General features: G+C 36.5%; 3 protein-coding genes across 4 annotated transcripts in view; all 3 read left to right on the top strand.

Moving 5' to 3' along the window:
* LOC113111419 (nicastrin-like) overlaps window positions 1-2,182 on the top strand; it is a 9,761-nt gene extending 7,579 nt beyond the window's left edge. For both annotated transcript variants that reach the window (XM_026276099.1, XM_026276092.1), the window contains exons 16-17: window positions 1,116-1,325; window positions 1,487-2,182. In XM_026276099.1, coding sequence (XP_026131884.1) covers window positions 1,116-1,325; window positions 1,487-1,609 — 333 coding nt within the window. In that variant the 3' untranslated portion in view covers window positions 1,610-2,182. The remainder of the gene's footprint in view (window positions 1-1,115; window positions 1,326-1,486) is intronic.
* Window positions 2,183-5,445: 3,263 nt separating this feature from the next.
* Window positions 5,446-8,440, top strand: LOC113111429 (high affinity immunoglobulin epsilon receptor subunit gamma-like). The gene is made up of 5 exons (XM_026276112.1): window positions 5,446-5,586; window positions 6,048-6,139; window positions 6,623-6,655; window positions 8,053-8,076; window positions 8,164-8,440. The coding sequence occupies exons 1-5, from the start codon at window positions 5,448-5,450 to the stop codon at window positions 8,230-8,232; spliced, it is 357 nt and encodes a 118-aa protein (XP_026131897.1). The 5' UTR covers window positions 5,446-5,447; the 3' UTR covers window positions 8,233-8,440.
* Window positions 8,441-9,967: 1,527 nt separating this feature from the next.
* On the top strand, window positions 9,968-25,589 carry LOC113111430 (nectin-4-like). The gene is made up of 6 exons (XM_026276128.1): window positions 9,968-10,304; window positions 15,345-15,539; window positions 17,985-18,152; window positions 19,791-20,069; window positions 21,258-21,372; window positions 25,399-25,589. Exons 1-6 carry the CDS (start codon window positions 10,256-10,258, stop codon window positions 25,568-25,570), a joined length of 978 nt encoding a protein of 325 aa, XP_026131913.1. The 5' UTR covers window positions 9,968-10,255; the 3' UTR covers window positions 25,571-25,589.
* The last annotated feature ends 439 nt before the right edge of the window (window positions 25,590-26,028 follow it).

Genomic DNA, 26,028 nt, shown 5'->3' on the forward strand with positions numbered 1-26,028 from the left:
AAACAATAATAATAATAAAAATGTACTGACCGCAAGCTTGTGAACTGTAGTGTATATTGTTAGAAGATGTGTAGTTGTGTGTTGTTAGATTGTTATTTCCATTTTAAATAAATGCTCTTCTATTTAACTTTTTATTCATCAAAGAATCCTGAAAAAAGTATCATAGGTTGCAAAAAAATATTACATTTCAGCACTGATAATAAATCAGCATCATATTCTGATTTCTGAAGATCATGTGACACTGAAGACTGGAGGAATGATGCTGAAAATACAGCGGAGCATCACAGGAATAAATTAGATTTAAATATATATTGAAATTGATTTTACATATACATTTACAGATTAGATTTTCTGTTAGTAAAAATGTCAAACATATACGGCTAAAGACTGATATTGATATAATTATTGTCGTTTGAAGTTATTAATTCTTTCTGATCTGGAGGATTATGAGATTTGTTCTAATTTAACTAACTTCTCGGATAAATGCTAATTAGACAAACTTCAAGTTCTTAATTTGGTTTTTCATAAGTAAAATACCAAAATGTTATTAAGGCAGTATCCTACATAGACCAAACAATCCCAGAATGCAATGTGACAAGCTCAGGAATATATATTTTCATCCCAGGTGGTGAACTGATTTTTATATTTTTTTTAATGTAATTTTATTATTATTTATTTGTATATTATTACATTTTTGGTTTCAGTTATGTATAAATTCATAAATACTTATTTTTACAAAAAATCATTTTTGTTTTTATTTGCATATATATATTATATACAAATTTAAAATTATAAATGAATTTGAAAAGTAAAAAAAAATACTTTATTTTCGGTTTTATGTGTATGCATATATATATAAGGCGGCGGACAAATAAAAAATCATATAAAAAATAAAAAATCAAGTTATTTTAAAAAAATAGTTATTTTTTTTTTTGTTTATTTTTATATGAATTATTTTAGATTTTATGTGCATATTTGTATACGAGTAAAATTGGATATATGTATTATAAGGCGATGGACAAGTGAAAAATGATAAAGTAATTATTTTAAATAGTGATTTCTCCTGTGTTTCCCAGAATGCCCTGCTCTGATGCTCTGTGTCTGTTCTCTCTCAGTTGTTCTCGTATTTCTGGGTGTCCGGTCCGGCGTCGGTCAACAGCACCAGTGAGCCGTTCTGCGTCCGAGCGTCCGTGCGTCTCTCCAAAGCCGTGTCTCCTGCCTTCGAGCTTCTGGAGTACGGCTCTCGAAATTATTCCACATGGACCGAGTCCCGCTGGAAGAGCATCCGAGCGCGCATCTTTCTGGTGGCCAGCAGAGAACTGGAGGTAAAGCAGCCAGCGAAACAACAACAGAAATCAATATAACAAACTTTATTTAAAACTAGTCAAAGTAACATTTTTCTACTTTCGTTTAGATTCATCTGATGTACTAAAATAACTAAAACTGAAGTAATAAAAACTTTTCTCTCTTTGTTTGTGTCCTGTAGATGTTAACACTAGGAGTGGGCGTGGCCGTGCTGCTGCTGTCTCTATTGGTGACGTACTTCATCAGCTCGAAGGCGGAGCTTCTGTTTAGCTCCGCCCGTGAAACGCCCACAACGACCTACTGAACAAATCCAGAGTCCAGAATCTCCAGCTGCTCATCATGCATTTCCCTAACACAGAAACACACTTCAGTTCACGACTAATTTATTCAGACCTGGCTGGATTCTTCTTGGTTTTGTCATACTGGTTTTAGCTGGGCTGGTCTGAACTGGTCTTGAAAGTGTTTTTTTTTTTTTTTATATATATAATTCCAGATGTTTTTTGGTGATCATGACATGGACGGGCACAAAACTAAAAGCTGATTTTAAGTGTTTAAGATGAGAATAAGTGTGTGTGTGAACAAGTATAAATGCAGTGAGGATGTGCAATAGCTTACTGAGTTTAATTAAACCTTCATCTCGATGTGGATCTTTGATTTGGGAATGTAAAACTGTCTGTTCGTAAACGAGCAGGATAAGCTCCCTGATGAACACAGACTGTCCTCGATGAATCGCTCGTGTTTCCCATCGAGAGAGACGTGGAGCTTCAAACAACCAAATTAACTGCGATTGTCTGTTTGATCAATGATGTCACTGTTTTTCTCTGTGAAACTGATGCCTTGAAAACCTGAATAAACATGGCTTTTTTCCAGAATTTAATTTAGCTATGTCTGCTTAAACTATGAAGTTATTATTACTGGAAATAAACTTTGTGCTCATCAACTTAAAATACATTCAAAGAGATTCAGCATTCAGGAAAAGCGGTCTTGTGAAAAAAAAAATGTCTTGGTCTCAAATATTTACATTTCTTTTATGTTATATAACATTATATTATTATATTTCTCAAAACCATTTTTTTTTATATAAAATAATGTAATTGTAAAAAATATTTTAGTAATATTTTGCAATATTAATAATTCAATATTTATGGCGAATTTAGAATAATTGGTATATTTTATGTCATCTTAATGATAAAAAAAGTGTCCCAATTTACCTGTTTCATAATTGTGTTATATAAACATAAATGTGATTTATGGATTTAATATTTGCATATAAAATGAAAATATTATAATATACAAATATTTTAAAAGTACACCCTGACAACCAACCACATCTTAGCAACCTCATAGCCACACCCTGACCACCATCCACATCCTAGCAACCTCATAGCAACACCCTGACAACCGAACCACATCATAGCAACACCCTGACAACCACCCACATCCTAGCAACCCCATAGCAACGCCCTGACAATCACCCACATCCTAGCAACCTCATAGCAACACCCTGACAACCGAACCACATCATAGCAACACCCTGACAACCACCCACATCCTAGCAACCCCATAGCCACACCCTGACAACCACCCACATCCTAGCAACCTCATAGCCACACCCTGACAACCACCCACATCCTAGCAACCTCATTCCAACACCCTGACAACCGAACCACATCCTAGCAACCCCATAGCAACGCCCTGACAATCACCCACATCCTAGCAACCTCATAGCAACACCGTGACAACCGAACCACATCATAGCCACACCCTGACCACCATCCACATCCTAGCAACCCCATAGCAACGCCCTGACAATCACCCACATCCTAGCAACCTCATAGCAACACCCTGACAACCGAACCACATCATAGCAACACCCTGACAACCACCCACATCCTAGCAACCCCATAGCCACACCCTGACAACCACCCACATCCTAGCAACCCCATTGCAACACCCTGACAACCACCCACATCCTAGCAACCTCATTGCAACACCGTGACAACCGAACCACATCATAGCAACCCCATTGCAACACCCTGACAACCACCCACATCCTAGCAACCCCATAGCGACACCCTGACAACCACCCACATCCTAGCAACCCCATAGCGACACCCTGACAACCACCCACATCCTAGCAACCTCATTGCAACACTCTGACAATCACCCACATCCTAGAAACCCCATAGCGACACCCTGACAACCACCCACATCCTAGCAACCCCATAGCAACGCCCTGACAATCACCCACATCCTAGCAACCTCATAGCAACACCGTGACAACCGAACCACATCATAGCCACACCCTGACCACCATCCACATCCTAGCAACCCCATAGCAACGCCCTGACAATCACCCACATCCTAGCAACCTCATAGCAACACCCTGACAACCGAACCACATCATAGCAACACCCTGACAACCACCCACATCCTAGCAACCCCATAGCCACACCCTGACAACCACCCACATCCTAGCAACCCCATTGCAACACCCTGACAACCACCCACATCCTAGCAACCTCATTGCAACACCGTGACAACCGAACCACATCATAGCAACCCCATTGCAACACCCTGACAACCACCCACATCCTAGCAACCCCATAGCGACACCCTGACAACCACCCACATCCTAGCAACCCCATAGCGACACCCTGACAACCACCCACATCCTAGCAACCTCATTGCAACACTCTGACAATCACCCACATCCTAGAAACCCCATAGCGACACCCTGACAACCACCCACATCCTAGCAACCCCATAGCGACACCCTGACAACCAACCACATCGTAGCAACCTCATAGCAACACCCTGACAACCACCCACATCCTAGCAACCTCATAACAACACCATGACAACCAACCACCTCCTAGCAACCTCATACCAGCACCCTGACAACCAACCACCTCCTAGCAACCTCATAGCAACACCCTGACAACCACCCACATCCTAGCAACCTCATTGCAACACCCTGACAACCGAACCACATCATAGCAACCCCATTGCAACACCCTGACAACCACCCACATCCTAGCAACCCCATAGCGACACCCTGACAACCACCCACATCCTAGCAACCCCATAGCGACACCCTGACAACCACCCACATCCTAGCAACCTCATTGCAACACTCTGACAATCACCCACATCCTAGAAACCCCATAGCGACACCCTGACAACCACCCACATCCTAGCAACCCCATAGCGACACCCTGACAACCAACCACATCGTAGCAACCTCATAGCAACACCCTGACAACCACCCACATCCTAGCAACCTCATAACAACACCATGACAACCAACCACCTCCTAGCAACCTCATACCAGCACCCTGACAACCAACCACCTCCTAGCAACCTCATAGCAACACCCTGACAACCACCCACATCCTAGCAACCTAATAGCAACACCATGACAACCACCCATACCCTAGCAACCACCCAGAGCATCCTAGCAGCCCTTTAGCAACTCCAAAAACACCCCAGCAACACTTCCTGACAACCACTCACAAGCTAGCAACCTCATAGCAACACCCTGACAACCAGCCACATCATAACAACCAGCCAGAACTCCCTATCGACCGCATAGCAACACCCTAGCAATATATATATATATTTTGGTCTGTTTCAAAAATGTATGTTTTTCCTTTTTGAGAGAAAATAAGAAGTCTTGTTTCCTGGAACAGGAATTAATAATCTAGTTTTGAATTCTGCATATTTTCCTGAGCCGACTGGCAGATATTCTTCTAATGTTAAGCATAAGTTCACTCAATTTTGAATGTAATTTTAATTTTGCTTCTCTAGTTCTTTATAGCTGATTAAATATATTTTCAGATATTTTTATTGGAAAACAAGACAAAAATACTCGGGATGAAAATCATTGTAGTTTGGAAACATTAGACGTCTTCTGTGATGGAAATAAGCAGCTCTTTTCCAGTCGCTTTGTCAGAAATGCTCCTCACTTCTCTGAGAAACAGGAAGGACCTGTGGCCTGGTTTCAGTGTTGTGTGTTCATGAGAAGTAAAAAAAGGAGAGAGAGAGAGAAAAAAGGACGCTGGTGTGAAATTGCATGTATGTCAGTGTATGTGCGTGTGTGTATTTCGGACACTTTGTCTCAACCCACAGCTTCCTGTTATATGACTCTTTTGTCACTGCCATGGTTTACTCTTCCTCTTCGTGTATTTCTGCTCGACTCTCCCTCTGTCTGTCATTTCAGAGGAAAGATGCATTCGCTGGACCTCGGCCTGATTCTCCTGCTCAACGCCGGACGAGTCGGTAAGATCAAATCAAATCAAACTTCATCCAACGTAGAACCACCTGAGAAATCCTGACAGACACATCTTTAACAAAAAAGCGTGAAAAAGTTCATTTAGGAAAGGTCATTTTAAACCACCTCTTCCTGTTCCGCATTTAACAAATACATAGTAGTTCTGAAACAATTAGATGTTATTATGGCTATATTTCAAGTTAATGAGAGTAAATTAGACTTTTATGAATTCATTTACAACTGGATTTCTTTTTGCTGTGTATTTGCTTCATAAAAACGGTATGCTTTAAACATCTAAATATTTTAACGTTATAATATATCGCTTTAAACATTTAACATTAAGCATGATTATTGAAATTTATATATATATACTCAATGGTTATTTATTTCCTTGTATTAAAGTAATAATGTTTTCTTGGCGTGGATGGCATTTGTTGAAGCTGTTGTGAATTATCTTGTTGTTTGTCAGCTGCGCAGGAGGATGGAAAAGTGTGTTACATCCTGGATGGGATTCTGATCGTTTACGGCATTGTGCTGACCGTCCTTTACTGCAGATTAAAGGTGACCCTTCATCAAGACATTTAGTGTCATTTTCCACCTCATTATAGAATAAAATACCTGTTTGGTGACTACACCAAAAATATTTGTTTGCTAGTAAATCTAATTATTAATCTATTGACTTATATTAATAAGATCTATCGTCATTAATCATTAATCTATCTTTTTGTCTTCAACTTCAACTTTCAGTTTGTTTTCACGAACATTTAGATTTAGTCATTAAATTGGGATTAAAATACTTTCTCAGTACAGTTTTGAACAGTGAACAACGCCTAAAGAAAATACTACTTTCTAGATTACGCTGAAATCTTCACCTCCTTATTTTCAGTTTGTTAAAATCCCAAAACTTTGTTTTCAGGATTAAATTAAAAATACCTCAATTTTGTGACACGGCCTTCGCTGTATGTTATGAACAGAATATGTTTTTGATGTTGAACTGAATTTCTCTGATCATGAAAGTAATGTTCACTGCTTGTATTTTCTCAGATGCGTTCGTCTGGAGATAAAGCTTTCTCAGAGGTGGGTATTTCTCTCTGTGGTTTGTTTCTGCTGATTCTATAATGGCATTTCTGTTTCTCGTTCGTCAGTTGACCACAGACAGCTATTAAAAACACAAACACACATGCATACACTCCTCTACTTAGTTATCTAAATATGGACTTATTATTTTTATATACAGCTGCTAATCAATACTCAAACCAAGCATTAACGCAGAACATTCTGCATATTTACAGTAACACTTAAAGCCTTTATATATGATGCATTATAAATGTTGTTTTAGTGCATTAATTTTGCCTCGTAATGCACCTTATAATGCACTGTATAATCTTGTGAATAATTGTATTTTTGCATTATAGAGAATCTGTTTCCTGTTTGACAGCTTTATAAAGCTGTTTTGACACAATCAGAATTGTATAAAGCGCTGTAGAAATAAAGTTCATTTGACTTTTATATATTCAGTGTTACACATTTAGAAAGTATAATGCATGAAAACACATGTCCATCATAAATACTTTTATTAATGCATTATACATACAGTAGATTCTTCGAGTGTCACCAAAAATGCTGCATTTACTTTATTTTATACTGTTTTTGCAAATGCGGATGTCTTCAGCAGGTTTTGTCAGATTTACTTCCTATTTGGGTGAAAATTTAGCACACGCACACACACACACACACACACACACAGCTAACCTTCAAAAAAAAAAAAAAAAGAAAAAGAAAAACTCCTTTTTAACACATCCTCATTTGTAAAAACAGTTCTAAGAACATTTTACTAACGTTCCTGTTAGGTCATATTTCTGAACGTTCATAGAAGGTTTACCACATTCGCTTTTGAAAACATTTTTCTTGGTTATGTGAACCTTAAGGGAACATTCCAGTTTTATTATTTATTTATTATTTCGTTTTTTTCATGTCCTGAAACAAGTACGTTTTTTAAGAAAAAATATTAGATGAGTGTTTGACCAAAAAAAAAAAAAAAACACTCCATGACATTAATGATCAGATGACTCTAAATGAATGTTCATTCATAACCTTGTTAGCTCACATTAACCAAATAAAGACAGAGATAATAAAGACATCAACAAAGACTATTCCCTTTGATATTAAACTTGTTATGAACGATTAACTCAAATTACAATATCCTGATTGAGCTCACTTTCTGATGACAAATTCATCCTTAAATTACACATGATTAAACGCACAGAAAAACCCCTTCAGTCGGTCGATAAACACGCTATGGTGCCTCTTGTTCATCTTGTAATTTGTTAAGATGTCCTCATAGTTCACTTGAGAGACAGAATGAAGTCACACAAATGCATAAAGAGGATCAGAAAGCGGAATAGGTGTTGACTAACACCACAGTCTTGAGCAAGAGTCACTTCTCACATTCACTGTCCTCTTGTGTTTTTCAGAAACGAGAAGGAGACATTTATCAGGTACTGTGATGTCAATGAGCTTCATGTTGTCTGGTGAGTGAGTGACTGTTGCAGTGATTTCATGTGTGTGTGTGTGTGCTTCTTCAGGATCTGGGACGGCGAGACGTGGACACCTACGACACTCTCCATCCCGGGAAGAAGAAGCCTCTGGCCTGAGAAGATCTCAAACTGTGCAGCTGGTGTCTTTAAACTATATCTGTGCTGTGTTTATAAGTAAGCGAGCTAGCAGAGCTTTGTGGGTCATGAGATTCTGATTTATTGGCCTTGTTTGCATGTGTCTTTGAGACAAACGTCACAATTAATGTATGAAATACATGTGTGCGCCTCTTCATTTCACCATAATAAAATTATGTTTTTAACTTAATAGTGTGTTTCCTTTTATGGTGTCTGCTATCTGTAAGTTGAATGTGTACAAAACAGCTTGTTATGCTGCTTGATAATGTATGAAAATTGTTTAACAGTTCACTGCAATGTGTTATTCTTATCTATAGTGGTTAATGAACCAAAAGGAAATATATACGTATGTGTTGAGAAATAAAGATATATTCAAAATAATTTTAGTGCCTCAAGATTTCTGTTTTATGTCACTTTGGATGAAAATGAAAATGAATTACTGTAAATATGATGTGAATGTAATTCAAAACAAATCAACAATAACATGATCAGAACAGTATTAAAAATGTAAATAAACAAATATATGTTGCTAAAAGTACTTTATAAACTAAACTAAATAACCTAGACGAACGTCATCAGAACAAATAAAGAGTTAATTGGCAAAAACAGATAACTGCATTCTTTTTTATTGTGAATCCCAATTAATTCCAATCACAATGAAGATGATTTATTTCAATTAGGTTAAAAAAGAACTAAAAATACAGCTAACACAATACAAACATGATAATATAATAAAAAACATTATTTGAAATAAAAAAATAAATTAAAAAAACTTAGTTATCTGTTTTTGCAAATAAACCTTTCAAATGTTCTTCCAGTAACATTAATATAACGTTCATTTAACAATATCTGGTAACATTCCCAAGTCGGACGTTCTTCAAACGTTTTTAAATGTAACCGCTCGTTTTGGAACGTTCTTTGATGTTTGAAAAATGGAATGTTCCTTTAATGTTAGTGTAACAAAAATAACATATTTGAACATTTAAAAAAAAGAGAACAGAGAACATTAAGAAATAACTTGTTCAGAACTTAATGAGAACGTTTATCTAATTAAATATATATATTTTTAAAATATATAAACGATTTATGATGTATATGTCATATGTCCGATGTATTAACCAGCAGATGGCGCTATAAAACAGTTTGAACCATTGTCTGGGAAATAACGTAATGATTAACTATTCTACAAAAACAAGAGAAAACCCAAGCGAGGGTAAACTATCCGCACACAGCACGTGACCAATCATATTAGAACGACAGAAATAACTTCTGCACAAGTACACATAAATTAACACGCATATACATAGTAGTTAAAAAGTATCAGGGTTATATCAATAATACAAATAATTGTTAAATAACAATATATATTAATAGTTTTCTTTTACTATAAAGTAAAAACAAACTCTGTATATCCCTCTTCACTGGAGTTGACATTTTCTTGGCTGCTTGTTGGCATGTTAACAAGAAATGTGAGGAATGTACATCTGAACTGGTTTGTCCTGTTCATTTCTACATCACAAAACAACCCATACACCTCAAAAAAAGAAAGAAATTCACACCTCGACGTGCGTTCAGAGAGTTTTTTTTTATATAAATACATTTCTAGAAATCCATCACAGAGATTCCTGAGATAGTAAGAAAAGCTTTGGGTCAGTGCTCAACTCAAATGTCAAAGGTGTGTGTCTGTGTGCGGAAGTGGTGGGCGGAGCCTACGTGAACGCGCAGGACAGGTGTGAATGAACGCGCACCTGAGCCCGTTTGAATGCGTGAACTTACTGCAAACGGAGTTTAATCAGGAGTTTATTAGTCCTTCCGTAGACTTTCAGCTCATGTTTCGTGACAGAATCGCATTTTCATCTCGCATACTTACTTTATTATGATGACCAATAATCCCTCCATATTTAATAACACAGTTTCAGATGGATTAAGAGAAGAAGCGCGTGGGGACATGACGAGATGCGTTGAGGAATAACAGAGCAATATCTCGGCAGAATAAACCAGCAGAATGACGAATCTTCTGGCCCTCGTCTGTGTGATCGGCTTCAGATTGATGGGTAAGAAAAGCTCGTGTACCTGAAATCATTTAGTCGTTTCTCTCTCAGCACATCTGTCCTTTTTGTCTACTTTATTGTGCGTTTCATGCAGCCTTTTTAGTCAAGTAAATGGTGAATATAAATAGTATATTGGCTGAATGTGATTCAGAATGAGATGTTAGCTCAAGAGTGTGTGTTTGTGTGGGTGTGTGATGATTGATCTGTGATGTGGAACAGTCACATTCTCTTCTACTGTAATTAAAGTTCAACCAGCTTCAAAAACCATTACTCACTCATTTATGACTGACATGGAGGAAATAAGTGAAGGAGCAAGTGTGTGTGTGAAAGAGAGAGGGAGTGAGTGAGTGTGTGTGTGTTCTATAATCAGAAGGAAATGATAGCTGATTAACAAGGGTGTAGAAGCACGTAACCCTGATTTTATGCCTAAAACAGATGTTTCCTGAAAAGTTAGATCTCAGTTCTGATTGGTTGATTGGAATGTTGTTCCAGGATCAACAAGGATGTTGATCCAGGAACATGTTGTACTTCGTGAATTCACACTCACCTTGTGAATATGAGTAAGTTGTGTATATATGTGTGTGTGAGGGAGTTAATTGTTTTGTGTGTGTGTGTGTGTGTGTGAGATGTGTGAGAGTCAGTAAATGTACATGTGTGTGTATTTGTGTGTGAGTCAGTAAGTCTGTATGTTTGTGAGTGTGTGTGTGTGTGTGTATGAGGCAGTGAGTGAGTATGTGTGTGTGTATGTGTGTGAGACAGTGAGTGAGTGCGTGAGAGTGTATATGTTTGTGTGAGTGAGTAATTTAATGAGTATGTGTGTGAGTGAATATGTGGAGGTGAGTGAGTGAGTGAGTGATTATGTGGAGGTGTGTGTGTGTGTGTGTGTGTGGAGGTGTGTGTGTGTGTGTGTTGAGGTAAGTGAGTGTGTGGAGGTGAGAGAGAGTGTGAGTGTGTGAGTGGGTGTGTGGAGGTGAGTGAGTTTGTGTGTGAGTGAGTGAATGTGTGGAGGTGAGTGAGAGAGTGAGTGTGTGAGTGAGCGTGTGGAGGTGAGTGAGTATGAGTGAGTGAGTGTGTAAGTGAGCGTGTTGAGGTGAGTGAGAGAGTGAGTGAGTGTGTGGAGGTGTGTGAGAGAGTGAGTGTGTGGAGGTGGGTGAGTGAGTAAGTGTGTGTGAGGGTGAGAGAGTGAGTGTGTGGAGGTGAGTGAGAGAGTGAGTGTGTGAGTGAGTGTGTTGAGGTGAGTGAGTATGAGTGAGTGAGTGTGTGGAGGTGAGTGGGAGAGTGAGTGTGTGAGAGAGTGAGTGTGTGGAGGTGGGAGAGTGAGTGAGTGTGTGTGGGGGTGAGAGAGTGAGTGTGTGGAGGTGAGTGAGTGTGTGTGGGGGTGAGTGAGTGAGTGTGAGTGTGTGTGAGTGAGAGAGTGAGTGGTGTGTGAGTGAGTGTGTTGAGGTGAGTGAGAGAGTGAGTGAGTGTGTGGAGGTGAGTGAGAGAGTGAGTGTGTGGAGGTGGGTGAGTGAGTAAGTGTGTGTGAGGGTGAGAGAGTGAGTGTGTGGAGGTGAGTGAGAGAGTGAGTGTGTGAGTGAGTGTGTTGAGGTGAGTGAGTATGAGTGAGTGAGTGTGTGGAGGTGAGTGGGAGAGTGAGTGTGTGAGAGAGTGAGTGTGTGGAGGTGGGAGAGTGAGTGAGTGTGTGTGGGGGTGAGAGAGTGAGTGTGTGGAGGTGAGTGAGTGTGTGTGGGGGTGAGTGAGTGAGTGTGAGTGTGTGTGAGTGAGAGAGTGAGTGGTGTGTGAGTGAGTGTGTTGAGGTGAGTGAGAGAGTGAGTGAGTGTGTGGAGGTGTGTGAGAGAGTGAGTGTGTGGAGGTGGGTGAGTGAGTAAGTGTGTGTGAGGGTGAGAGAGTGAGTGTGTGGAGGTGAGTGAGAGAGTGAGTGTGTGAGTGAGTGTGTTGAGGTGAGTGAGTATGAGTGAGTGAGTGTGTGGAGGTGAGTGGGAGAGTGAGTGTGTGAGAGAGTGAGTGTGTGGAGGTGGGAGAGTGAGTGAGTGTGTGTGGGGGTGAGAGAGTGAGTGTGTGGAGGTGAGTGAGTGTGTGTGGGGGTGAGTGAGTGAGTGTGAGTGTGTGTGAGTGAGAGAGTGAGTGGTGTGTGAGTGAGTGTGTTGAGGTGAGTGAGAGAGTGAGTGAGTGTGTGGAGGTGAGTGAGTGTGTGTGGGGGTGAGTGAGTGGTGTGTGAGTGAGTGTGTTGAGGAGAGTGAGTGAGTGTGTGGAGGTGAGTGAGAGAGTGAGTGTGTGAGTGAGTGTGTTGAGGTGAGTGAGTATGAGTGAGTGAGTGTGTGGAGGTGAGTGGGAGAGTGAGTGTGTGAGAGAGTGAGTGTGTGGAGGTGGGAGAGTGAGTGAGTGTGTGTGGGGGTGAGAGAGTGAGTGTGTGGAGGTGAGTGAGTGTGTGTGGGGGTGAGTGAGTGAGTGTGAGTGTGTGTGAGTGAGAGAGTGAGTGGTGTGTGAGTGAGTGTGTTGAGGTGAGTGAGAGAGTGAGTGTGTGAGTGAGTGTGTTGAGGTGAGTGAGTATGAGTGAGTGAGTGTGTGGAGGTGAGTGGGAGAGTGAGTGTGTGAGTGAGTGTGTTGAGGTGAGTGAGTATGAGTGAGTGAGTGTGTGGAGGTGAGTGGGAGAGTGAGTGTGTGAGAGAGTGAGTGTGTGGAGGTGGGAGAGTGAGTGAGTGTGTGTGGGGGTGAGAGAGTGAGTGTGTGGAGGTGAGTGAGTGTGTGTGGGGGTGAGTGAGTGAGTGAGTGTGAGTGTGTGTGAGTGAGAGAGTGAGTGGTGTGTGAGTGAGTGTGTTGAGGTGAGTGAGAGAGTGAGTGAGTGTGTGGAGGTGAGTGAGTGTGTGTGGGGGTGAGTGAGTGGTGTGTGAGTGAGTGTGTTGAGGAGAGTGAGTGAGTGTGTGGAGGTGAGTGAGAGAGTAAGTGTGTGAGTGAATGTGTTGAGGTGAGTGAGTGTGGAGGTGACTGGGAGAGTGTGTGTGTGGAGGTGAGTGTGTGTGTGTGTGTGAGAGAGTGAGTGTGTGGAGGTGAGAGAGTGAGTGTGTGAGTGAGCGTGAGAGAGAGAGTATGAGTGAGTGAGTTTGTGGAGGTGAGTGAGAGAGTTAGTGGTGTGTGAGAGAGTGAGTGTGTGGAGGTGAGTGAGTGTGTGTGTGTGAGAGAGTGAGTGTGTGGAGGTGAGTGAGTGTGTGTGTGTGAGAGAGTGAGTGTGTGGAGGTGAGAGAGTGTGTGAGTGAGAGAGTGAGTGGTGTGTGAGAGAGTGAGTGTGTGGAGGTGAGTGTGTGTGTGAGTGAGAGAGTGAGTGGTGTGTGAGTGAGTGAGTGTGTGGAGGTGAGTGAGAGAGTGAGTGAGTGTGTGAGTGAGCGTGAGAGAGTGACTATGAGTGAGTGAGTTTGTGGAGGTGAGTGTGAGTGAGAGAGTGAGTGTGTGGAGGTGAGTGAGAGAGAGTGAGTGTGTGGAGGTGTGTGTGTGTGTGTGTGAGTCAGTGGGTGTGTGGAGGTGAGTGAATGAGTGCGTGTGTATGTGTGAATGCTCATTGTCCAAAAATATAAACAAAACAATGGATGCAGGGCAGAATTAGGCCAAATACCCTCTCCTTCTAAACATTAAAAAAATAGTCTTCAAATTCTGGAAACACCTGAAGAGGAGTGACCTCAGCACATACCATTATAAAGCCCTCCCCTCCTTCAGCTGCTGCTGAGACTGACGGAGATCATCCAGCCGAAGTCACACTCACTCTTAACTATTCGGCCCACACAAATCATCAACACAAGTGTGTCACCCACTTACTCACTCACGGACTCTCTAACACACACACACCAAACACACTCTATTGTTCCAAACTACTTCCTGTGTTTTTTAATCAAACGAACGGTCTGCCAATACAAAATATGCTTTTCATGTCAATAAAGCTGTCTGAGTTGAATAGAATTAAGACAGAGAAGGGTGTGTGTGTGTGTGTGTGTGTGTGTGTAAAGTATGTATTGTTATTTTAAACATGTGGCGTGTCAGTGTGTGTTGATTGTTTCTGTCACCTGAAACGAGAACAAACAATAACCAGAAGTGCAAGATGACATTCTCTCACTATGCCTCACACTGTCTTCTGCTTTCTGTCTCGTTTTGTCGATTCTGAAAGAAGAGAGTCTGGTCCAGAGTTTCTCCTCTGGTTTTGATTCAGGATGATTTTACACTGGACATGAAGTGGAGGCCCAAAACAGTTCACAATCATACAAAAGGAGCAGAAATGTCCTTAAACGTAAAGCCAATACCAGGGTAAAAAAAATGCACGAGATCTCAAGAGTGCCATCAAATATCAAAGATCAACTCAATAAATGCTGATAGACATACATTTAATAGATTAGACTCTTATTGGATAAAAACCAGTGACTATTTCTGTTTCTGAGGCATTTATAAGAAATACCCAAGACAAAGTTGATCTGTAAATCAAACCGGTCAATCTCCTCCACGTCTTCTGTCTCCGATTGATAGTTTAGAGTTTCTTTATCCAGTCAAATCTCTTTCAGGGTAATTCACGTGTCAAATCTGGACTGATTTTGATCAAGTAAAGGTCAGAATAACCGCAGTCACATTTCCAGATGAACAAGTCTCAAATCTGATCCTCAGGATCTTTTGAGGAGCGTTTGTTTCCAGAAGCTTTACTTTCACTGTTCCTCAGCGGAGGAATGATCTTCACAAGCCTCCAGAACATCTCACATCTTCTGAGGAGCCTTGATTTCTTCAGCTCTCAATCAGTGTGTTATATGTGCAGATCATTTACATCTCATCTCACCTCATGATGTGTGTGTGTGTGTGTGTGTGTGTGTGTGGAAAGGTCACACATCTGTGTCTTTCTCATTGCACTGCATGGGAACGTCCTTGGTTTTTTGTGACATGTTTGTAGGGCAAGAACGATTGATCATGATAGCATGGGTTTATTATTAACCGTCGTCGGCCCTCACCTCATGTCTAATAGTTAACCCATTCAGTGCTGTTTGCAGATGTTCACACTGTCTCTTTATGTCTCAGTCTGTGTTCACAGTGGGTTTATCGAGCCGTCTCCGTCTCTTTCCCTGCGCTCGTTCTCTGATGCACAGACCCGGTTGCCCTGCCGCTTTAGGGCGGAGGCCAATGAGGACGTGGTGCAGGTGACCTGGTCCAGACAGAAACCAGGAGGAGAACGAGAACAGATTATCACCGGACACTTTATTCAAGGACCCGAAGGTGTGTGTACAAACACACACTAGTTGAGTGAATCTCACAAAACCTGTTAGGAATGTTTGTGGCTCAGATTTCACAATGCAGAACAATTTAATGGTCCTCAAAACAGGCTTCGTTTTGTTTTCTTGTGATTTTTGGGCTGAAATATGTGTGTGTGAGATGTGGTTATTATAGTTCACGAAACATATGAAAACCATTAAATTGAAAACGAAATAATGAATAAAAATGTAAATAAATAATAAAACTAACTATATAAACACTAAAAAACTAAGGAAAATTAAATAAAAAGAATCAACAAAATTACAAAAAGTTTAGCTTAACTTAAAATGAAAATTGAAAATGTGATAAAATCTGATCCTATCAAAATATGAAAAAACGAATAGTTTTTCATAGACACTAAAATGAAAGTAATATTTTAAATGAAGTAATAAATAAATTCTGAATGAATAAATGAAATATATCATTTATTTTAGCTACAACATAAAGTAAAAATTATACGGATTATCAAAAAAAAAACTAATAAAAATGACAAAACAAATTACAAATTTTTTAGTAAGATTAAAATGAAATCAAAACTGAAAACACAAAAATATATAATAGTACATAAATTATAATAAAGTAGCACTTTACATTTATTTACTTGAATTTAAATAAACATTAACTGAAATGAGTTGACATTTTAACATTTCTCATTTTCATTTAGTGTAACTGGATATAAAATATGTATCTAAAATAACTAAAAGTGAAACAGATTTTTTTTTTATGAAAACTATTTAGATTAATAATAATTACAAAAACAATACAAAAGTCGGCTACTAACACGGTGTAAAATTATGTTGAAATGTAAAAATAAAAGCTATTTCAAAATAATTGATGAATAAAAAATCATGCATTGCATGTAAGTATTTATTAAATATTAATAACCATAATAGTATCTCAGTGATACTAAAATAACACTGGTGTGTTTTGGTGATTCATCCACCCAGCACAAACAGACACAATCATCATTTCCCCCCAGCAGTTTTGTTAAATAGAAACAGTTTCACACGCATTGTTTTCGGATGGGCGTCTGTCACCTAGAGACGTGTTTCATGACGAATATTTTCAATGGTGCATTGTGTTCATCGGCTCTTTTATCTGAACCGACTCATACATGCCATCTGTGTTTTAGTGCATTGCTTTAATTTACCCCCCAAAAAACTAAATATTCTGTCATTATCTACTCACCCTCATATCAGCTCAGACCTGTATGACTGACTGAATTCTGTGAAACACAGAGGAGCTTGTGAATAAGAATATCATAAAATATCATAACAGTAGCTGCTATAACTTAAACGCTATATTCCACTCCACTTTGAAGTCATGTGATCATTTGTGTGAATAACAGACCCAAATTTAACATGTTTTCACCGTGAAACTTGAGCTGTGGCCACCAGGGAATAAAAAAGAGCAAAAGAAATGATCAGAATGTGACTTGCATATCCTGATAACTTCTTTTGTGGTTGAAACAGTGTTATTTTAGTATTATCTGAGAAACTATTATAGTAGACTATAGAGACTAAAGTTTTTGTGTTTATATATTATTTTTATTTGAATTTTAAAGTAAGGTTATCGTTTTTTGTCATTTTTATTAGTTGTTTTATAAAAAGTCTATATAGTTTCAATTTGTTTGTTTTGTATTTTAGTTTTAGTTATTCTAATACATCAAGTTAAAGTATATATGAAAATGAAAAATAAAATAAAAAATAAAATAAGATTTTTGTGAATTATTTTTTATTTTTTTATAAATTCTCTTTTCATTTTCATTTTGAAGTTTTAATAATTTAGTTTAGGCATTTTTATTAGTTTGTATTCTTTTCAAATGTCTATCTATTGATTTTCATTTTAAGTTTCAGTTGTTACATAATATTGTTACAAAGTTGTTACAAAATGAAAATGAGAAAGAAAAATTACAATTAAAAATTAAACTTATTTTAATAAAAGAAAAATTACACGTAGTTTACATTTAGCTGTAATTTATTTCAAGTGATAAAGGTTTTTATTTTTATTTTTTTTATGATATTACTTCGTTTTAGTTAACTTAATCACCTTGGTTTGTATACGACAGGATTTAAGGGGTCATCTGTAATTTGGATTGAACCTGCAGCTTTTGTATAAGCAGCAAAAAGTCTTCCTGAATCTTCTGGTGATTCTTAGTGTCTTTGAAACAAGACTTCTGATGAAACAATAAGAGCTTAGGAGAATCGATTTGGTTTCAGTGGATTCACATTACACTGACATTTACTAAACGTAAATACTGAAGTTTGCATGTGATTTCCATATAGGGTGTTCAAAGAATGTCCAGGAATAAAACAACCGTTTGTTTATTTTGTGTTGTTTTTGACACAAGTCTCTTGAGAATTTCCCTCTAATTGAATCTAATGTTTTTCTTCCGTTGTTTTATTTCAGCGTCTCCTGATTTTCTGAATCGTGTTCAGTTCGAGAGCTCCGAACCGACCGTCGACTCCACGCTGTTGATTCTGAACACAAAGAAAGCTGATCAGGCCACATACACCTGCCACATCTCCACCTTTCCCTCTGGAAGCTTCGAGAGACAAATCAGTCTGACTGTCTGGAGTAAGATCCCCTCTTTTCACATTTCACTTGATTTTCTCAAGCTTCATTTCACTTCTGTTTGCTAAAGGAAGGTCTGTTAAACCGTTAATCTGCAGTAAGGTACAAAATCAACATGTTTTTTGTTTCTGCTAAACAAACCAGTTTAAAAATAACTTTGCTTTTGTAATTCCTTTGTGTCGTAGCACTCCAGAGAGTAATATGCTGTAAAAAAAAAAAAAAAAAAAAAGATACATTTATTTGTACAGTAAAAAAATTACCTTTGGGTAACTATAAGTTACAGATAACATTAAATGTAATTTTTATACCATAATTAGCATAATATGTAATTTTACTGTGAACTTTATAGATTTTGCAAGTAAAAATTATTAATGAACATTTTTTATGGCGAAAAACAGTAGATGGACATTCCCAGTATGAATCAATATTATTATATTTAATATATAAAAAATGTTATCATCAATAATGTACATTTAGGGTGTTATGTGTTGCATTTTCTTTTATTTAGTCTGTTAATGGAATAATTTTTTCTATGTTAATTTTCAATATTTTGTTTATATCTATGTATGATTATTGGCCATGTTTTACACCGACCAAATCAATAGTTTTTTTCATGCACTGGTAATTTTTGAGATTTTGGTCTATTTTTGCTTCCATAACTTGTCCTATTCAGATAAGTGGAATAAAAAAAATTTAAGATACACATTTAAGTGTTTATTTAATTGCAATTTATCTATTTGCATCTGTTGATTTTAATCACAGTCCGTATCTTTAAAGTTTTCTTCTCAACTTCAGCAGCACTTATAAACACCAAAACTTAGAGTTTTATTCCTCTCTATATTCTGAATGTTTTTACTGAGGTGTTTGCTCATATATCATTCACACTGATTTATACAACATTTTATTCCTAAAACATGCTGAAAATGCACATATTTAAAAGCTATGAGTTTTTTCTCTCCACTTCAGCAGCACTTACAAACACCAAAACTTAGGGGTTTTTTCCTCTCTATGTTTTGAAGGTTTCTACTGAGGGGTTTGTTCATATTTCATTTGCCTGGATTTATTTCTGCACTTTATCTATTTGCGCCTATACGTTTCGGGCTGTTTTTTTTTCAAAATGAGTTTTTATCTCTACTTCAGCAGAACTTACAAACACCAAAACTTAGGTTTTTATTCCTCTCTATATTTTGAAGGTTTTTACTGAGGGGTTTGTTCATATATCATTCACAATGATTTATATAACATTTTACTCATAAAACATGGCAAAAAATATGTATTTTTTTTGTCTTTTGACTTTTTTCTGATTTATGGAGTGATTAAAAAGAGAAATCAATAGTCTCCTCTGTGGAAATCTTTAACTCTAATATGTCAGCCAAATCAAACAAGAAGTTTGATCCTGACTTTATCCAGTGTTCAAGAAAATTTATGCAAATGAGTGCATCTTTAACTAGAAAATGAATCTTTTACATATTTAAACATACAAACAATAAAAGACAATTTTCATAATGTACTGTGATTTATTAAATGGGGAAGTATAGTGATTATCTATTACTTTCTTGCCTTAAAATGTTCTGAAATGCCACAGTTTGCAGTGTTATTATGCTTTAACACAGTCCTTCATCTGTGTTCCTCCTTCACTAGTTTATCCGATCTCGTCTCTGGATCCGGTGATCCTTGAGGAAGGCCAGTCGTTCCGCGCAGCTGCTTTCTGTCGTGCGGTTGGACACCCTCCGCCGCATTTGTCATGGGACACGGACGTTCCTGGGCAGTCTCAGAACCGTACTGGAGAGGATGGAGTCGTAACCTCGCAGTTTTCCCTTCATCCACTGCGCAGCATGAACAAACAGCGCTTGGACTGTCTGGTGTGGCATCCGGCTCTCGACGGCCCGCACAGAATCAGCAACAAACTCATTGTGCACTGTGAGTCATCCTTAAACCCATCAACCAATAATCAACATTTTGGGGAATGTCCATGCTGCTCTTTTCTTTGTGTCACTATTATATTTTGTTAATATTTAAAATTGTATGCACAATATGTGCATTTTTTGTTCCCAAGAGCGTGCACAGCTCTCAGCCTCACCTTGCTTCATACTACAGTGACGTTAATAAATCTTTAATACGTTAGCTCATACATGAACATGATTTCTGCCCAAGTCCTGTCCGATTACATTGGCTTTGTGGGGATGAAGATGACAACTCCCATGATTCCACACTCAATCATGGTGCCATCAAACTACGCCTTTGTTTCTTTGTTTTGAATACGTGCAGCGAAAATTACATACTGAGCCTTTAAAGTTTATTTTTCTGTTTTCATTTTTAGTTAACATTTTTTTCATTTTGATCTGAGTTTTTAGCATTTTTATTTGATTTTTTAAAGACAATTAATTGTTTTATTTTAATGCTCATATTATTTCAATTAATTGAATTTTTTATGGTTTTAGTTAACAATAATAACCCTGATACAGTGTTATTTTTGTATCAGTGAAATACTGTTATAGCTTTTAATAGTTCGCATTATATTTTCTTTTTTTTGTATTGTATCTTCATTAAAGTCTTAGATTTTTTTCATATCTATATAGTTTTTATTATACTATTTAAGTTTTAATTATTTTAGTACATCAAGTAAAACTAAATGAAAGCAATAAATGTTTCCTTGGGCTCAAGCTGAATTAAGTTTTTATATATATATATATATATATATATATATATATATATATATATATATATAAAAGAAAAAAAAATATATATATATATATATATATTTTTTTTAATTTTATTTCAATTATTGTTCACCTTATTTCAAGATAATAATGATGAAGTGTTATATTAGTAGTAGTAGTTTTAATTAATAATTTTAATTTGTTTGTATTTTTCTATTTTTATAAAAAATTTAGGTTTTAGTAATACAGTTTTTTTTGTTTTATGTTTTTTTTTTTTAGTGTCTCTGTAGTTTTTTTCCCCCGCTCCAGTAGTTTATTTAGTAGATTAAATTAATCTACATAAAACATTTTTTTTTACATTTGATTTCAGGTGATACAAATAATTTTTTCTATTTCTAGTTTTAGTTAATGATAATGTCGTTGATGTGAGCCTGTGTTTGTGCTTCAGATCCTCCTGATGCAGTGATCGCTGATTCTGGTTCCTGGAGAATCGGACACTCGGGATCTGAGCTCAGATGTGTGGTTAAAGGAAACCCGTTGCCTCAAAACATCACGTGGAGCAGGTAACACCGTTTCACAGAGCACAGGAAGATTGAGTCTGACTGATGTGTGAAGTGACTAACCACAGTTAGCTTTGCTTTTTGTTTTTAAAATCTGTTTTATTTCAGTCTGGCTGTAGAAATTACCACAGTATCTCTTAAATCATAAAGATGCAGAAATAATAATTCATGCCTTTATTTCAAGTAGACTTTTGACTACAGTAATGCACTTTTTACTGGTCTTCCACAAAAATCTGTTAAAAGACTTCTGCTTATTTAAGCCAAGGAGATAATTATATTGATAGTTCTCTTGTTAATTATACCCCATCAAGAACTTTAAGATCTTCCAATACAGGTTTACTAGAAAAGAAAAACAAAGAATTGTGATGCAGCCTTCGTAAATTATGTTCCTAAATTGTGGAAAACATTACCTTCAGATATTAGGGAAGCTAGCACAATCAGTATTTCTTTTTTGTCTGTTTTATTGAATGTGCTGTTTTGTTTTAGATGTGTTGTATACATATTGTAAGCTTGATGTATTTGTTTTATTGGATGTAATGTTTGTTGTTTATTTAACAGTTTATTCTTGATTATGTAAAGCACTTTAAGTCACATTTTATGTTTGAAAGATGCTATATAAATAAATGTGTTATTATTTTTATTATTATAAATGGAAATGATTTCATCAAACTCTTCTCTATGGAAAACAGTGGGTTAAATATATCTTAGTATTTGGTATTAAATTTTTTTTTTTACTAATTTATTATTACTATATAGTTTAGCATTTAATATACATTTCTATTTTGCTTTTTTTTACTATTTGTTTTAAAATAATACTAATTTAATATTCATATTTATTTTATGTTGTATTTATTTTTACAATTCACCTTTTTTACTGATAGTATGTAGTTTACATTAATAATTTATATTTATTTTTACTATTTTTAGTATGTTGTATTTAATTTAGCTGTTTTATTATTTTAGTGCTTATTTTTATTGTATTAGAACTTGTTTAGAATTTTTTTGCCATTTGAATATTTTATTAATATAATTTATTTATTTATTTATTATTATTTTTATTTTTTTACTGTTTTAGTATTAGTGTTTATTTTAATATTTCCAACTTATTATTTTACAAATTTAATTGAAATTATTTAGTACTTAGGATATTTTTAGCTATATAGCACCCAGTCGTGACTAACTTCTGAAGATTACCGCAGCCAGTGAGATCAGCGGTTGTGATTTTGGCAAATACTCTCATGTTTGTGTCGTATGCATCAGACGGTCAGTCTGTTGGTGTGACTGTAAACTGCAGCCCTGTTTATTATTTGATTACGCTGCTGTCTGCCAGATCACCAGCACAGTTATTTAAACTCAGCACGCTTTAGTTGCATAAACGAGTGTCGAATTGAACTAGCGACATTGCAAAAATCCCTACAAAAACACTAGTTTTCCACCCCTTCTCTCATTGTGTTTCTCTTTATTTAACAAAATCACAAAGGCTTCTGAACTGCAGCGATGCATATTCACATGCTCCTTTCAGGATAAAATAAAAGCTTCAGTGTCTCATTGCAACCTGAGAGCTAAGATCCAAAAAGGGCGCTTTTCATGCACGGGAAAGGAAAGAAAAAGAACGAGAGAGAGAAAAAGAGCAGGATGCTAAATGATGAGGGTGGGGTGTATCGAGACACAAGCTAAGCCCTAAATAACCCTCCTGCCCTGTAATGATTGTTTTAACCGGCACAGAAACACAGGCTTCGTACTGGATTAAAAATGCAGCGCATCAACTGCAATTAACCACATTTATGCATCGTCATGCATGCTTCTGCAGACGTGAAGGAGTCCTCAGATCATGCATGTTGGTGCTTTATTAAAGTTGCATGGTGTGTGGGTCATATTTGCATGCATACAGTTGCTGAGGAGCTGTTTTCATTCAGGTAGTGCTGGAGAATGTACTGGTAACAGGCTGCAGGAGTCACATGATACTCGGATGATAATTACAGTGAAGGTCCGAAACCTGAGATGTGTTTAATGTGGTTTTTGGCGTCGCTGCAGTTGTGTGATGTTATGGGGTATCGGCCAAAGTAATACTGTGTGTGTGTGTGTGTGTGTGTCCTGATTCACACCTGTCTGAGGGGTTAAAGCCACCTACCGCAGATTAAAGACCGATACTGATGGAGGAAGTCTCATGCACAATTAAACTGAAGCTCGAGGATTGCAAATGCAGTCTTTCAAAAAAAGAAAGTGTTTGTTTTGCTTTTCCAGAACAAATATCTGAACATTCTTAAAACATGATTTAGATGCAAAGGAATATGCATAAGTTATTAAGTCTTGTTTTTGGAAAAAACATTATTTACTGCATTTATTTGATCAAAGTAAAAATTGTGAAATATTATTGTAATTTAAAATATCTGTTTTCTATGTGAATATATAATAAACTGTAATTTATTTCTGTGATGCCCCGCTGTATTTTCAGCATCATTCCTCCAGTCTTCAGTGTCACATGATCTTCAGAAGTTCAAAAGTTTGTGGTCAATAAGAAATGAATACTTTTATACATGAAAGATGCATTAAATTAATCAGATGTGACGGTAAAGACATTTATAATGTCACAAAAGATTTGTATTTCAAATAAATGCTAAAATTCCATTCATCTGTGAATCCTGAAAAATAAAATGCATCACAGTTTCCACAAAAATATTATTGTTATCAACACTGATAATAATCAGAAATGTTTCTTGAGCAGTAAATCATCATATTTTCATGATTTCTGAAGATCATGTGACACTGAAGACTGGAGGAATGATGCTGAAAATACAGCGGAGCATCACAGAAATAAATTACACTTTAACCCCTTAAGTGTCACACCCCCTTTTTGGGGGTAGAGCTGAAAAGGGCATGTCCAGATTCAAATTAATGTAATTCTGGAACGGTTTGGAATATGAACCTAATTTTGGGCTCGTTTTTAAAAACACACTTGGAAGTTTCTTGTACATGTGAAAGAAGTTGAATAAAATGTAAAATAAAAAAGTTATAGGTGTTTAAGTTTGTTGTAATAAAAAAAAAAAATTTAATATTTATTTATATTTTATAAAAAAAAAGAAAAAAAAGTATGTGTTGAATTTAATTTCATGTCAAATGAAAAGCCTAAAATCTAAAGAAGTTGTGTTCCAAATTTGACATTGATATCACAAAAAATGAGGTTTCTGTGTTATTTTTAGTTGCTATACCAACAATGTCCACTAGGTACTAGTCATGCTCCTTGTATGAATTGTAATGGACGACTGATTTGATTTTTTTTATTCAAACAGCAATAAAACATTCTAGATAGGTTGTAAATGATTTTTTTATCAAACATAGCTACTAGAGTGTTGTTACAGAAACTTCATACATGATCATGATCATATTATCACATCATATTATGATCATACATGAAATTGACATTCATTTAATTTTTACTGAATACTTGCAACATCAATCATAGATATACAAATATACATATTCAATTTATTCTCAATTTTTTTAATAAAAACTAGAAAAGATGTTTTGTCTGAATTATTGGCAGCCAAAAAAATATAAGAAATATATACTTTCGTGATTGTATATGTATGTATCAGCTTTTTGTAACAAAAGGCAACTACTTTTTTTTTTTTTTGCTAAATTTTCTTGTCACAAATTTATGAATTACTGTCACTACATAATTTTAAATATAAAACAGTGGTCAAATATAAAAAATACAACTCTAAGGTCTCCAATGATATATAGTTTGTCAAGATTAGTTTAGGTTTAGTATAGAATATTACGGTTTTAAATATGCAATGGCTTTGGGCCCACCGGTGGGCCAGTGACACTTAAGGAGTTTTAACACAGATTCACACAGAAGACAGTTATTTTAATTCATAATAATATTTCCAAATATACTCCAAAGAACATTTGTGGTGCTCTCCATTGAACTCACTTAATGAACACTACAGATAATTGCGTCCACTAATGTTTGTCTCTCTCTCTGTGCGTGTGTGTGTGTGTGTGTGTGTGTGTGTGTGTGTTCAGGAAGGCCGGTCGTCTCCCAGCAGGAGTGTTGGTTCAGGAGGACAGACTGGTGTTTGTTCGGCCTCTGAACGTGACGGATGAAGGAGTGTACATCTGTCAGACCGCTAACAGCGTGGGAATCGCTAAAGCCGAGTTTAAAGTGGAGATCGGAAGTAGGTGTTCAATCTACTAAAGATACAAATGACACAAGACCCGATCGTCACACTGACCGATGAACACAACCGCATGGGTTTTTCCCACGAAACTTCTCTCACAGATTTCCTTCTTGTGGGAGGGGAATCATGTTAATGTACATTACATCAATTCTCAGATTTATTTATACGCTCATTCTGGAAAAACCCTGTTTATGAGATTTGTTTTCATTTTATACAGAAATTAAAACCGAGAATACTTTTTTTAATTTAATATTTAATTGTAATATTTTTTGTAAATAATTGTAAATATTTTTTAATAATTAAAAAAAATATTTTATATTTATTTTAAATAATTTTTATATTTATTTAAATAAATAATATATCAATTTTATTTATTTATTTATTTATATAGCACTGCATAAATACAACTAGGTTGCCCAAAGTGCTTTACAAGGTAAACAAAGAAGATTCTACATCAAGATGATAATAATAATTA

The sequence above is a fragment of the Carassius auratus genome, chromosome 2 (assembly GCF_003368295.1).
Source record: "Carassius auratus strain Wakin chromosome 2, ASM336829v1, whole genome shotgun sequence".
In the NCBI taxonomy this organism is placed as follows: Eukaryota; Metazoa; Chordata; class Actinopteri; order Cypriniformes; family Cyprinidae; genus Carassius; species Carassius auratus.